Consider the following 13,629-nt stretch of genomic DNA (forward strand, 5'->3'; position numbering starts at 1 on the left):
ATGATAAATCTCACCATCCACAAGCGTCTCTGTGACAATTTGCTGCATGTATCCTTCCTCTTTGCCATTCCTGAATTGGGCGCTGATGTTGAAATAAAGACGCATCTTGGGTTTGAGGTTTTCAACAGTGTAGGTATTTTGGTTTGGCTTGATTCTCACCAATTCTGGGTCATGTTTGATAACTTTGACATGCCCATCCTCCCGGAATGTTTTATTTCCTGAAAATCGCAACTGAAGAGGGGAAAAGAGAAAATGAAAAGGATTGTGTATTATGACATTTGACTTTTTATAATTGATGCCACAAACTGGTATGTTTTTTTTTGTTTTTTTTTCTTTCTATTCTTTTTAAAGGTTTTTACAGAACTCACAACACTTCCGGGTCATTTCCGTGCCAGAAAAAAGGAAGAAAATCAAATAGTCAAAAAATGATAGATTTACAATTACAAGAAAAAGTAAGACAAAGGGGACTGGTTCAAATAGGAAACATATGTACATTTCAAGCACTAACTATCGATGTACTTAGTTTAAGATGATCTACAAATCCCGTCCTGACACAAACGCATGATCTCATGAAGAGGAATACACTCACATCTTTACGTATTATTATATTTAAAAAACCAAACCTATATCAATATATAAGAGAGAGATGATTTAGAAGAACGAAAATATCATCTCCCAAAACTAATACTAAACACCTGATTCTCATCTCTACAAAATCCTAATGCCCTACACAATCAATAACAATAAATAAAATTTTAAAAATTAAAATTCTCTTTATTCATCCCAAATGGGAAATTTGCCTTTAGGGCCCATTCCAAGGGAAGAGTGGAATAACCCTGGTGTCAGCTACAGTGCAGTGCTGCAAACTGAGTTAGGGCGAGGTGACTTGCTGAAGGCCACACAGCGCAGCGGGTATTCGAAATCTGTACCTTTCGGGTACGAAGCAAAGACCATACCCATTGAGCCACGCTGTTCCAATACTTAACTCTTTCATCGCTGAGGCTATATTCACATTTCTGTCACAAAATGGCTGACACCTGATTGAGGCAGCATGAGAATGACAAGCTAAGACAAAGCGACATTCGAATTCGGCGCAAAATCTCAATTAAAATACCAGGCCAATTGAATGTTCTGATGAAAGAAATGATACCATTGGTTCAATTTATAAGTACTTTTGTAGATGGCGCTGAAAGAATATTGACTAAATACGTTATCAAGAAAATTATATCAAATGAAACAAGATATTGATCTTTTCTTTTAATATAGACAGTCCATATGCTGCTTGTGATGTTCTCTTATAACATAAGGATTTATTAATGGTCAACCATGGTATGGAATAATTAGACACGCTGGTCAAAAGTGGTCATTATTTTGACCTATTAAGTGACCTGTTTCTAGCAATATATGAATTATTGTTAAATTGACAGGAAACGTAGCTGACAACTTACAACATAAAGATGAACATCCTGCCTCGTGGGTGGCAGCCATGACAATTTGACTTCCTTGGCAAGCCGCTGAGTCACTCGGAACCGTCTCACAGCATCGGCTCGTTCTGGAACAAATGGAAAATGACAGTTTGAATTTTTTTTCTTCCGTATCCTGTTTCTTGATATTACTAAATTTATTATTGATACCTGCTAAACACAGATTTTATTTTAAAAAACTACAACTATTTTTCTGATATAAAACGAGTGGATCATTATGGCTGAGCTACAGTCCTGACTTAAACCTATTAAAAAACATTTGAGGGTTTCTGAAAGACATTCTGAATCAAAATAAAATCAAAAGTATTGATGAAATGAAGGCATCGACAGGGTCTTTTGGAATGATGCGAGTCATGAATTAGTGATCAAATTAATCTGAAGCATGTTTATGTTTTGTTTTTAAGGGTTCTATGGCGCTTGCAACACATTTAGGTCATATCAGCGCCAGTAAAAAGGAAGAAAATGGGATAGTTAAAAGTTCTAGAATTACAATTGAAGTACCCAAGAAAAAGGAAGACAGAGGGGAATTTGTACAAATAGAGAACAGATGAAGATTACAAGAACAGACTATCAATGTACTTAGTTTGAGATCACCTAAATGTCTCATACTGACACAAACACAGGTCCCCACTAAGGGGAACACAATCAAATGTTTACAAATCACATGTAAAACAAAAATAATACAATGCATAAGAGAGAGATGATTTACAAGAAAAAAACACTAACACTAACTATAAATTTGACTGTTTCCCTCCCAATTAGGGTATCCGGCCAGGGCCAGGACAAAACCAAGTAATCTCATCCCAAGACAAAGACATAAAGCATGCTAGAAACAGCTATAAGGGGATAGAAGACATAGTAAGTGGCTTCCTGGCCACTATGGGAGGCCAGGAAACCCCACCCAGCAGCTGAAGCATGAGAAGCCATATTGCAGCTCGTCTCCACGGCCATGGTGAGTCATACAACATTGAATGCATATTAATTTTAGTCTCAAGCATCCAGTGAAAAGAAAAAAAAAATCTTTGTTGAATTTTTAAACAAATTGATGAAAGGTATTCTCATTTTAAAATTTTTTTTTGGTCCAGCACTGTATATTAAGTCTTGCATTGGGAACAATTAAAAAACTTTAAAGGTGATTCTTGTCAATTAGAGGGTCCTTCTTACCTTTTAGATCATCCACGTTGGTAGTGACCACTTCTGAAAGGTTTCCCTGTCTATTACCAAACGCAATTGCCCGGACTCTTACTGCGTAGGTGGTTTTAGGTTTGATGTTAGTGATTTCTGCTACAGTGTAAGGCCCAACTAACTGCCGACTCCAATAAGCCATAGCCGGGGAGGCAAACATATTGTAGAAGACCTCATATCCAGATACAGGAATATTAAGCTCATCCCACATAACAGTCATACTACTGGAGGAAGTTCTATAAGCTTTGACATTCTTTGGTGGTGGGGGCACTGTAAGAAAAAATCAACAATAAGTTTTAAGTAACAATTGAAACTTGTTTTTAAAAAAAACACACTCCTATCATTTAGTTTCAATTTCCAGTTACTGGAAAACCATGTTTTAAAAAATTTGGCCAGAAAACCCAACCTCCAAATATTGATCGATTTAAATGATCTTCATATTGGCAAAAACTCTCACACCTGGGATGTAATGTATCGAGTAATAAGTTTAGTTGTATTTATTCAATGTTTAGTTGTAAACTGCCAAGCTGGCCACACTATACATTGTTTTCAGTTTGGGTTGAATAGAAACCTTTTTCTGATCATCATCAAAGAATCTTGTTGAGTTGTTTCTTGAGGTTTGACTTAATTATAATTATAATTATAATTCGATATAACACATCATACAACATGGGACTTCTGTGACAAGCTGAGGATAAGTTTTTCCCCCTTTTCTACAACAATAACTTAATGATTTCCTGATTCAGATATCTTAATAATAACATGGGCATGATTCTAGTAACAGAGGCACATATTGGTTATTGAGAAGTGACTGGATTTCATTCTACAAAATGTCTTACTTCGCCCGAAGGTGCGGAAATGCAGACGGTTGCTCCAGGGACCTGAGCCTTTGCTGGTATAAGCTTTGATCTTGAAAAAGTAATCAGTGTTAATCTCCAGGCCCACTATGTCAATAAAAGAGTCTGTACTGTTAAAATCCTCTTCATTGATGGGGTCGGACATCTTGTGGTAGGTGACCTGGTACATGACAATGTCTCCATTACGAAGCTTTCTAGCTGGCAGGTCCCATGTCAGGCGAACAGATGTTTCTGTCAAACCTGTGGCTGTAAAGTTCTGCGGTGCTCCTGATGGTGCTGGAGAAATACAAATGATGCAAAATAAAAATAGGATTGCCTGTTGGAACGAGCAAATACTGGGTGTGGCACATCAGATGACACAAGATGATTTTGTGTGATTCATAATTTTACTTTCTAAACTAATAGTATGTGTTGCTGTGGTGCAGAGGTCCGGTATTGATGAATATCACTGTCTATACACATCTAGTTTTTGTATTATTTTTCCAAATTTCTTTATCTTTTTATTAACTTTCTTTGCCGGGGTTACACCTTTCGGTTTTAGACAATACGCATACTATACTATGTGTTCCTTCAATATAGTAAATTAAAATAAAATTGTAAGTATTATTTCCCCTACCTCCATCAGGTGTTTTAATAGTCTTCACACTTCTCTGTCCATAGCCAACATCATTCTTAGCAGACACCCGAAATTCGTATCTTGTTCCTTTGTCTAGGGACAAGAATGAGACGCAAAAATTAATGAACTAAAGAAAAATATTAAAAAAGCAAGATTCTCTAGAAAGTATATTATTAATAAGAAACTGCCTTCATAAATATATACATACATAATCTTCCACTCTTTTAGAAGCATATGCTAAACAATGATGTCAAAATATATTGTCTGCATATTGCATCGTAATAATAATAATAATAATAATAATAATAATAATAATAATAATAATAATAATAATAATAATAATAACAATAACATAATAATAATAATAATAATAATAATAATAATAATAATAATAATAATAATAATAATAATAATAATAATAATAATAATAATAACAACAACAACAGTAATAATAATATTAAGTTCCATATCTAGTTACCCAGCACGGAAGACAGGTAAGAGTAGGCATCTGGATTAAGGACATACTCCGAATATTGTCCCCCCTGAGGTCCCCATGTAATCTTGAAATTATAGATATCACCATGAGTTTCTGCCGGTCGGTTCCAAGTAACCTTGATCCTGGGCGGATCATCTTGGGTCAGATCCACCCACATATTACGAGGTGCTGATGGGACTGAAAATAAAAAAGGAGATACTATCAGTTTTTAAAAAAAATTCAAATATTACTCGCCAATCAATGAGGTATTTTTAAAAAATTACTAGACACTAATCATACAGTCTAAATCTCGAAATATGATTTAATTTATATGTGATTTTATTGAGAAGACTATTCTTTTTATTGGGAAAGAAACAATATCAAATCTTAACTCATATCTTTTTGGCTTAAAATTCAAATTTTTTCCCCCCTCTTTAAAAGAGCCTTCTTCCAGGATTCAATTTTGCACTGCTCAGAGCAAAACTCAAATCAGGTACCAACTGGTTCGAAGGTGAGTGCAGTGCCATAGTTGTGACGGACAAACGTTTGATGTCAACTAGAATCACATATGCTGCTGAAGTTGTGGGTGCTCAGTAAAAAAAAAACAAAAAAAAAAACCAGCCAGAAAGTACAGTATTTCTCATACCAGAAGTCACTGACAAACGTGCACGCAGGAGCACTTCTTAGATACAACCACACGGCCTTTGCTTCCTACCCAAAGGCTAGATTGATCTAGACTTACATCATCTTAATATTATCTAAGACAAAGTAAAATCAAAATGCAAGACACTGTAGCTCATTAGCTCCATAGGTTAAAAACACTCTTTTCCGACTACTAAGTCCATCCCCCTTTTAAGTGTATGCTGAAACTTGCAACAGACAGTTACTCAAGATTATCTTACATAAATTAAAATCAAAATACAATACACTGTAGCTCACCAGTTCCTTTAGTTAAAATCACTCTTTTTCAACTTCTTAGTCCGTCTCCCTTTTCCCCCCTTTTTTGTGTATGCTGAGACTTGCAACAGATAGTTACTCAAGATTATCTTAGACAAAGTACCCCTTTTTTGTGTATGCTGAGACTTGCAACAGATAGTTACTCAAGATTATCTTAGACAAAGTACCCCTTTTTTGTGTATGCTGCATTTGCAACAGATAGTTACTCAAGATTATCTTAGACAAAGTACCCCTTTTTTGTGTATGCTGCATTTGCAACAGATAGTTACTCAAGATTATCTTAGACAAAGTACCCCTTTTTTGTGTATGCTGAGACTTGCAACAGATAGTTACTCAAGATTATCTTAGACAAAGTACCCCTTTTTTGTGTATGCTGAGACTTGCAACAGATAGTTACTCAAGATTATCTTAGACAAAGTACCCCTTTTTTGTGTATGCTGCATTTGCAACAGATAGTTACTCAAGATTATCTTAGACAAAGTACCCCTTCTTTGTGTATGCTGCATTTGCAACAGATAGTTACTCAAGATTATCTTAGACAAAGTACCCCTTTTTTGTGTATGCTGCATTTGCAACAGATAGTTACTCAAGATTAACTAAGTAAAATCAAAATGCAATACACTGTAGCTCACCTGCGCCTTTGGTTAAAATCACTCTTTTCCGACTTCTTAGTCCATCCCCTTTCTTAGTGTATGCTGAGACTTGCACCAGATAGTTAGAGTCAGGTTCCAGTCCAGTGATGACTGCTTCCTGCTTCTTTGGGTCATATGTGTCCTTTCGTTGTTCAAGCTCACCGGGTATCTCCTTATCATGCTTGTCTACTCGAATGTAGTGGACCTTATGGAAGATAAACATTATCAATTCAGATTTCAGCCTTCATCCTTTATCAGAAGATTTGGAACAATTACATCTTAAGGAACCAATTAAATATGAGAGAAAGACCGGTAGTTCAAAGGGCCTGAATAGGCCTGGCTCAAATTTGCACATAATCTGATGATAGCCGGGTCTTATATAGACCTGATGGAATGAGATAAACGTGTGAACTAATCAAGGAAGAAGAAAATAAGAAAATGGAAAAAGGGAATTGAAAATTGTAAGTTTCAGAGGGGAAAATTCAAGGAAAATGGTTGGGATGATATTTATTCCTGCATTTTTCTTTCTTGCTTTGTTTGGGACTTTTTTCAAACATACTTTTCCAGACATTTAAAGGGAATATTGAAACAAGGTCATCCAGGAAATCACTGCAAAACATTGCATTGTGGGCCTAATTTGAACTATACACGCATGTCTAACGATCGTCATACATTTGTACAATATCCATTTTGAGTAAAATCTTAGCCATCAACCTTTAACAAATGACGGATAATTCCCAAGGATAGAGGACGTGAATGTGAATAAATTTGATTAGCATAAACTATCCTATCTGTTTCCACATCAATGGCAATTAAAACAATTCCTTTGATTCTCATTCATGTTGAACTCGATATGAATAGCCAAAGAATTGGTGCATACATTTTATTAAAGTTTCCATATCACTATATCATTGTTGTTTCTAACCAACTGATCCAATTGCTAAATGCTATCCCTCACCTCGAACCAGTAATCATTCTTCAAATTTATCAACTCATTACTAAATGCAATGAAATGTTCAAATTGATTGATGGCAATATTCAATCATTTTTATTCTCATTTTTCTTATCAAAGGTACTTAACGGATGTATTACTCCTATCAGCCAGCGATATTATGATATGATATCTATGATATGATATGACATAAAGAATTGAGTTTACCAAATAGCCTCTGATGATGCCATTGTGGTCCTGGGGATTCGGGGGGTTCCATTCCACATAGATTCCTGTGGAGTTGATGACTTCAACTCGCACTCGCCTAGGCATGCCAGGCACTGTATGGTGAGGAAAGTCGATAATTTTGCGTTAAATGCGATGGCTCATCAAAGCAATATGCAAATATGAAATATAAAGAGATATTTTTTGGGGGAGGTTTGTCGATTCATATTTTTAAAAAATGGCATACAAAGACTGCTTTTGAAACTGCGACTGTAATATAGGTATTAAAAATGCTTTTTTTAAAAAATACGTGTGAATGCCAATCATGTTTTGTTTTTTTTTAATATTAAAAAAATGAAACTGAAAGATTTAGAGTTAAGTGTTTTTATTATCATTTACTCAATTTTTCCTCAATACGAAATCTATAAATTCATAATCATTTTAAAATCATACTACATGTCACAATTTATAAAGATTGGATTTTCTGTAAAGTGCAGTGTAACAATTGGCATATCAAAGGAAAATTATATTTAATTCTTAGGTGGACATATGATAAAATTATCCACTTAATATTTTTCACTCATGCGACATTCATGCAAACAACAATTTAAAAAAATATATATATACACACACCTATTGCATGTATTGTAAATGCTATGTCTTAAAATGTTCATCAAATATCTATAATTATGCTCAACATTTTACAACACTTACTGCTAATAGTATCTAAGCTTATAATACGAGTAAAAGCTAATTTGAATGAAGAGTTCAAAATCAAATAAAAAATATCAAACATCGAGAAATAATAATAATACTCGGCAGTGCGGGGAACATACAACATTCAAGACAAAAAGCAAAACAAACTTGACCACGGAAAATCTCATACAACAAGCACACTCAAGAAAAGGTGCGATAACCCGACATCAGGATCAGACTGTGACAAACTGTTGACAGGGTGGAAATCAAGGCCTGTGCTCCTCGTCGCAAATTTGAAATCTAAATCACGACTTACCTGTACTATACGTAGTAAATGTGATAGAAGGCAACGTTTTGTCCGATACTCATGATCCGTATCAATTCAGGGACAATTTAATTTTTGATACACGAGATCTCCTTCTCCAAATACAATTGAAACACTCAGTTGATTAAATATATAAAACGATTGGTAGATATAACAGTTATACCCAATGACATCAAAACCTTAGAGAAAAAAAAAATGATGCACAAAAGTTTAAGTTGCTGATTGCAGAATATTATCAACGGATGGGAAGGTATAAGTTTTTGATGAAAGTGAAAGCATTGGTTCATAAAATGAGACAGATAAACGGATAATTATATTTTATTTGTGCTTTGTCTTAGCGAGTTGATGTCTTTTGTATTCTCTTATTTATTTTTCCCTTTAAAAATGTGGCGGGGAAAGACGACATGGCGGAAACAAAATTCGCTTCTCATTTATCTATCCAAACATTATAAAACTAAGGAACCCGAAATTAAAATAGGCTTTAAAAAGAAAAGAAAATAAAAAGGAAAACGACAAAACTAAATTGAAAAAAAAAACATGAAAAGAATCTTTACAAATAAAATAAAAAACGAAATTAACACAAAAATAAAGTAAATGATTGTGATGATTTTTACACTACAGATTTCAATTTATTCCAAAAATGTGTAATGCACCGAAGACGGAACACTCAATGCCTTTTAAAAGAAATGTTCACGGTTAGCTTCCCATTCACCGTTGTCCTTTCTGGCAAAATGGTTTATAGGATGATGACTTCACCCTTTGTCTCTTTTATTGCCCTGGTTAGTTTGTTTGGTTTTGAAAAATATTTATCGCCTTAAATTTTATTCTTGCTGCTGATGTCTCGAGGCAGAAAAAACAAAAGTATTATTGATTACTGCATGCTATTGCCTGCCACTCTCTCTCTCTCTCTCTCTCTCTCTCTCTCTCTCTCTCTCTCTCTCTCACACACACACACACACATACACATAAATAAACAGACAGACATAAACCAAATATCATGTTGACGAACAAGAACAAGCAGGCAGACACCCTTTTTTCCTTCATAGGCAAACAACCTGCAACACAGATATACAAAGACAATAGAGTATGTTATTTAAAACACGACAGAGCATATCAGACAGTGTTAAAACATCGAGGATGCTCGGAATGCTTTGTTTTTTGTTTTTTTTCTCACAGGACATAACGGTACAGCACACATGAGAAGACGGAATTCAATCCTTTAACAGGCGGAGGATGATTTCACTCTAGTCTGATATGATAGCTTTCTTCAAGAGAGCATAAACAGGCACTGGGTTATTGAGCCTTTGGGAACTTGATTTGGGCTAGTCGACATGAAGGTTCCAGTCGCGCCGTGTCGGCACATAGTCGAGTTCTTGGAAACTGTTCACTGCTCAGATTATCTCAACTGATTTTATTTTCTTATTTGGAACACCCGTCGAAAAAAAAACACAACCCCCCCCCCCCCCAAAAAAAAAAGCCAAGAAATAACCACCATAAAAACCGAGGAAATAAACATAAATACATCCCCTTAAAAACAAACAAACAAAAAAAAAACAAACAAAAACAATAAAAACCCAAATAAAACCTTTACATAAACTTTAATGACAAAAACCTTTACATAAACTTTAATGACAATGTCTTGTCTTACATGTTTTTGTGTTCCTGTTGACTTCAGACCTCTTGCAAATTGCTTTGAGAATATACGGAGGATATTGCGCAAAATAAAAATTTACATTCTCCCCCCCCCCCCACCCTATTTATTCTTTTCTTTCTCTTTTTCTTTGAATTTAGGTTTTGATAACTGAAGTTAAAGCTGTTTAAGCGCGGAATTTACGTTGTTGTTGCTCTTTTGCTGTCAAACATTTTGATATCACAGCCGACCACGGAATAATCGCCTGTTTTTGTTTCGTCCATAATACTTTTACTTCACATCCCTCGTCAAATGTCTAGTGTTTGACAAGTTCAAGGGTCAATTTAATCTTCCGGTATATGAAGTAAAAGTTTTCTGGCTGAAAAAAAAAAAAAGAAAAAAAAAAGGGTTTCGTCGGTGCACGGCAGACGATTTCAGACAAGTGTAAAAATCAAACTCCGCCTGCATGACTTAAGTTAAACCGGAAGTCATCGTTCCTGTTCATATTTAATGACGTCACAACGGAAATCATAAACCAGCATCCATTATATAAAACAACAATGATGAGATCATATCCATAGCCATTCAACCAATCAGCCAACCATCTGATCAAGGTAAGGAAACTAATTCAGAAAACAAAACAAAAGAGTGAATCCGAGGAGACTTCAACTCAAAACAAAATCAATTTTTAAAAAAAGTTTCAGGGGTAAAAGTGAAGAAATTAAAGGAGAAAGACTACCATCACAAACACACCCTTTCCTTCATTAAAAAAAAAAGAAGTAAATACATAAATAAATAAATAAATAAATAAGATTTGAGACATTCACACAAGGAATTAAAACTCCAAATCAGTTAACCGTTTTCCTGAAAAGACACATTCTAAAATTGAGAACATAGGAATACTTATGCTTATAAATAAAAAGAAATAATACAAAGCAAAAGAGCAAACACACACACACACACACACACACACACACACACACACATCTGAAGAAATAAACCTGTGATGGAATCTGGCCGAAAGAAGCAGGACTTTTACTTTTACCCCTGAATGTTAATTTTTGGGAATTCACCCATTTGAGAAGACCGCTGGAGAAAACTTAAAAGGCGGGAAAAAATGAAAGGGGTTAAAAAGGGAATAGGGGAGATAGAAAATTGTCACAAATTCCGTCACAGAGTACCATTGACCAACCAACCAATTCCAAGCTAGCAAGAAAGGGAGGGGGGGGGGCAGTAGTAGTAGTAGTAGTGGTACGTATTATTGTCATACGATGCTACCTACCATCCTCATCGGTCTTGACAATGATTTTCTCGGAGGCTGGTCCATCGCCCACCTCGGTAAATGCCTTCACCCAAATTTTATAGTCTTGCCAGGCCTTCAGGCGGCCTATCCTCAGCATCCGATCATCGCCAGACATAACTTCTTCAGTGGCATCGTCATCGCTTTTCCCATTCTCGATATAATACAACCTGTATCCCTCTATCTTTCCATTTCTCTTGGCAGCTTCTGGGGGTTTCCAGGTTATCTCTATTTCACTCTGACTGATGGCTATACCAGTAACAGCTTTTGGCGGGGCCTCAGGAACTGTTTATATTTTGTTAATATTTATTATTATTTTTTTTAATTCAACAATCAATACAAGTTGATCCAATGGTCAAGTCCGATTTTAATTTCAGGATGGGTGTTGAATACATATGTTGATGTAGTGGTTAGAAGTCATAAATATTTTTTTTTTGGTTTGATTTTGGAGAGAGAGAAAAAGAAATGAAACATAAACTTAACAAATGTCTGAAAATCATTTGATTAAACAAAACAAAAGAAAATGAAATCAATGGCATATGGCATAGTTTTGACAGAATACAAAATAATCTAACATAAATTAAAAAACGAGACATAGAATGACCATTTGTTTGCATACACTTAGACAGAAACGAACAGACGATTATCTAACACAGATAAAACAAATGAACAAACAAAAAGATCAAGATGGAAAAGTTATGAAAAGAAGAGCGTAACACAACGATTCTGACACAAACTAATATGCGCTGGAAAGAAACTTTCCTTCCAGGTGGTCACACAAAGAAAAGAATGAACAATCGGTAAGGCAGTTAGATAAAAAATTGCAGAAAGGAATGAGAGATGAGGTGAGATGTGAATCCAATAAATTAAATGAAAAAAAAACTAATAATACTGATATCTGGTGACGTTTTGGTATGACTGATGAGGGTCATTGACACAAACTGGCTGTTGTGTTTGCTGAGTTATGCAACATGCCCGATATGGATTAGTAAACAAATATAACAAAATTGCTATGCCGTTCATTAAAAAAAAATCTTAAACTGTGATTTTCTGATCGCCATGCAGTTAGTGCCAATTTCATGTGAAAGAAAGTGGTGTCCAATTGATTACTAATGATCTCTATCTTTCAACCAAAATGCCGTGTGTTCAATGACAACTAATCCGATAATGAAATGGTGATGAGGATGTGATTAACCAATGTTGTATAAATAATGAATAATGCCATACCAGTTAATACAAGAATAAAGGCATTCACTCATGCTTCCATTTAAAATGCAGCAATCGGTTCCGTTCAAGAAAGGGTGACCCATAACAGTTGGGTTTCGCTTAAAAGTAATGATTACACACAAAAAAAATAATTTCTTTTTTAAATTAAAAAAAAAGCATTAGACTAAAAATATAAAGAAAAACAAAACAAAACAAAACAAAAACACACACACTCATTCATAACTTATTAAAAGTGTCTAGTTTGTAAAATAAAAATCTACAGAAAAAAATGAGTCACAATTCCACTACCGTGACAAAACCACCAAACTAAAACAGGGACACAAGAAAAACACCAATTTCAAGGGGGTTTTAATTATTAAGTTATGTTGATAAATTGTTAACTGGATAGATAAGCAACAAAGTATAGCCTTTAACTCTCCTTTTTTGTGCTTCTTTATAAAATATTCAGGCATTATCTGGTTTTGCACTTCAGTAACTATACATCTAATTGAGCTTAGCTAGAGACGCATGCAACTATAATACCATTAAACCACAAACTAATCTACGCCATAAGTCTTATTTCTCACATAAGCTTTTCAATATAAAACATATTTTAGCAATTAAACTTCCATTCCCTCTTGTAGTTGTTTTCTTTCTTTCTATCCTTTTTTTCTCTGTCATTCTTTTTTTTTTTCTCCACTATCTTCATCTCATTCTCTTCCTTGTCTTATGATTCTCCTTATCTTAACTTGTCTACGGGATAGAATAGACAAGGGACATAATCCATGTCAAACAGAGAGTAGCTACGTAGCCAGGAGGCTTTCTACGCACGAAAAAAACACACAAAACAAAAAACCAAAACAAAACAACAAAAAACAAAACTGGTAAATGAATCTTGTAAGGGAACTGGGAAGGAAGAAGAGATACGTGAACACGAAACGGGACAAAACGATAAAAGGTTGAAGAAACGAAACCAAAGACAGAACTTGTATGAAGATGTGATAACAACATCTACACATAATAATATGATGACAAATGATAACACGTATATAATAATTACTTGCACTACTATTAACAATGAAAAGATAATAACTTAACAACATCTAATGC

At 34.7% G+C, this 13,629-nt stretch overlaps 1 protein-coding gene across 24 annotated transcripts in view; it reads right to left on the minus strand.

Annotated features, from left to right (window-relative positions):
• The window catches only part of LOC144971952 (receptor-type tyrosine-protein phosphatase F-like), a 359,769-nt gene that overhangs the window by 15,205 nt on the left and 330,935 nt on the right, over nucleotides 1–13,629 (minus strand). For 14 of the 24 annotated variants that reach the window (XM_078913082.1, XM_078913059.1, XM_078913052.1 and 11 more), the window contains 9 exons: nucleotides 11,296–11,598; nucleotides 7,366–7,478; nucleotides 6,207–6,411; nucleotides 4,621–4,815; nucleotides 4,143–4,235; nucleotides 3,509–3,802; nucleotides 2,649–2,939; nucleotides 1,449–1,552; nucleotides 15–231 (listed from right to left, as the gene is read on the minus strand). In XM_078913082.1, coding sequence (XP_078769208.1) covers nucleotides 15–231; nucleotides 1,449–1,552; nucleotides 2,649–2,939; nucleotides 3,509–3,802; nucleotides 4,143–4,235; nucleotides 4,621–4,815; nucleotides 6,207–6,411; nucleotides 7,366–7,478; nucleotides 11,296–11,598 — 1,815 coding nt within the window. The remainder of the gene's footprint in view (nucleotides 1–14; nucleotides 232–1,448; nucleotides 1,553–2,648; nucleotides 2,940–3,508; nucleotides 3,803–4,142; nucleotides 4,236–4,620; nucleotides 4,816–6,206; nucleotides 6,412–7,365; nucleotides 7,479–11,295; nucleotides 11,599–13,629) is intronic. The other 10 variants (XM_078913126.1, XM_078913108.1, XM_078913119.1 and 7 more) reach the window with 1 other exon arrangement.

Source organism: Berghia stephanieae, chromosome 1 (assembly GCF_034508935.2).
Source record: "Berghia stephanieae isolate SIO BIC M18660-M18661 chromosome 1, UCSD_Bste_1.3, whole genome shotgun sequence".
Classification (NCBI taxonomy): Eukaryota; Metazoa; Mollusca; class Gastropoda; order Nudibranchia; family Aeolidiidae; genus Berghia; species Berghia stephanieae.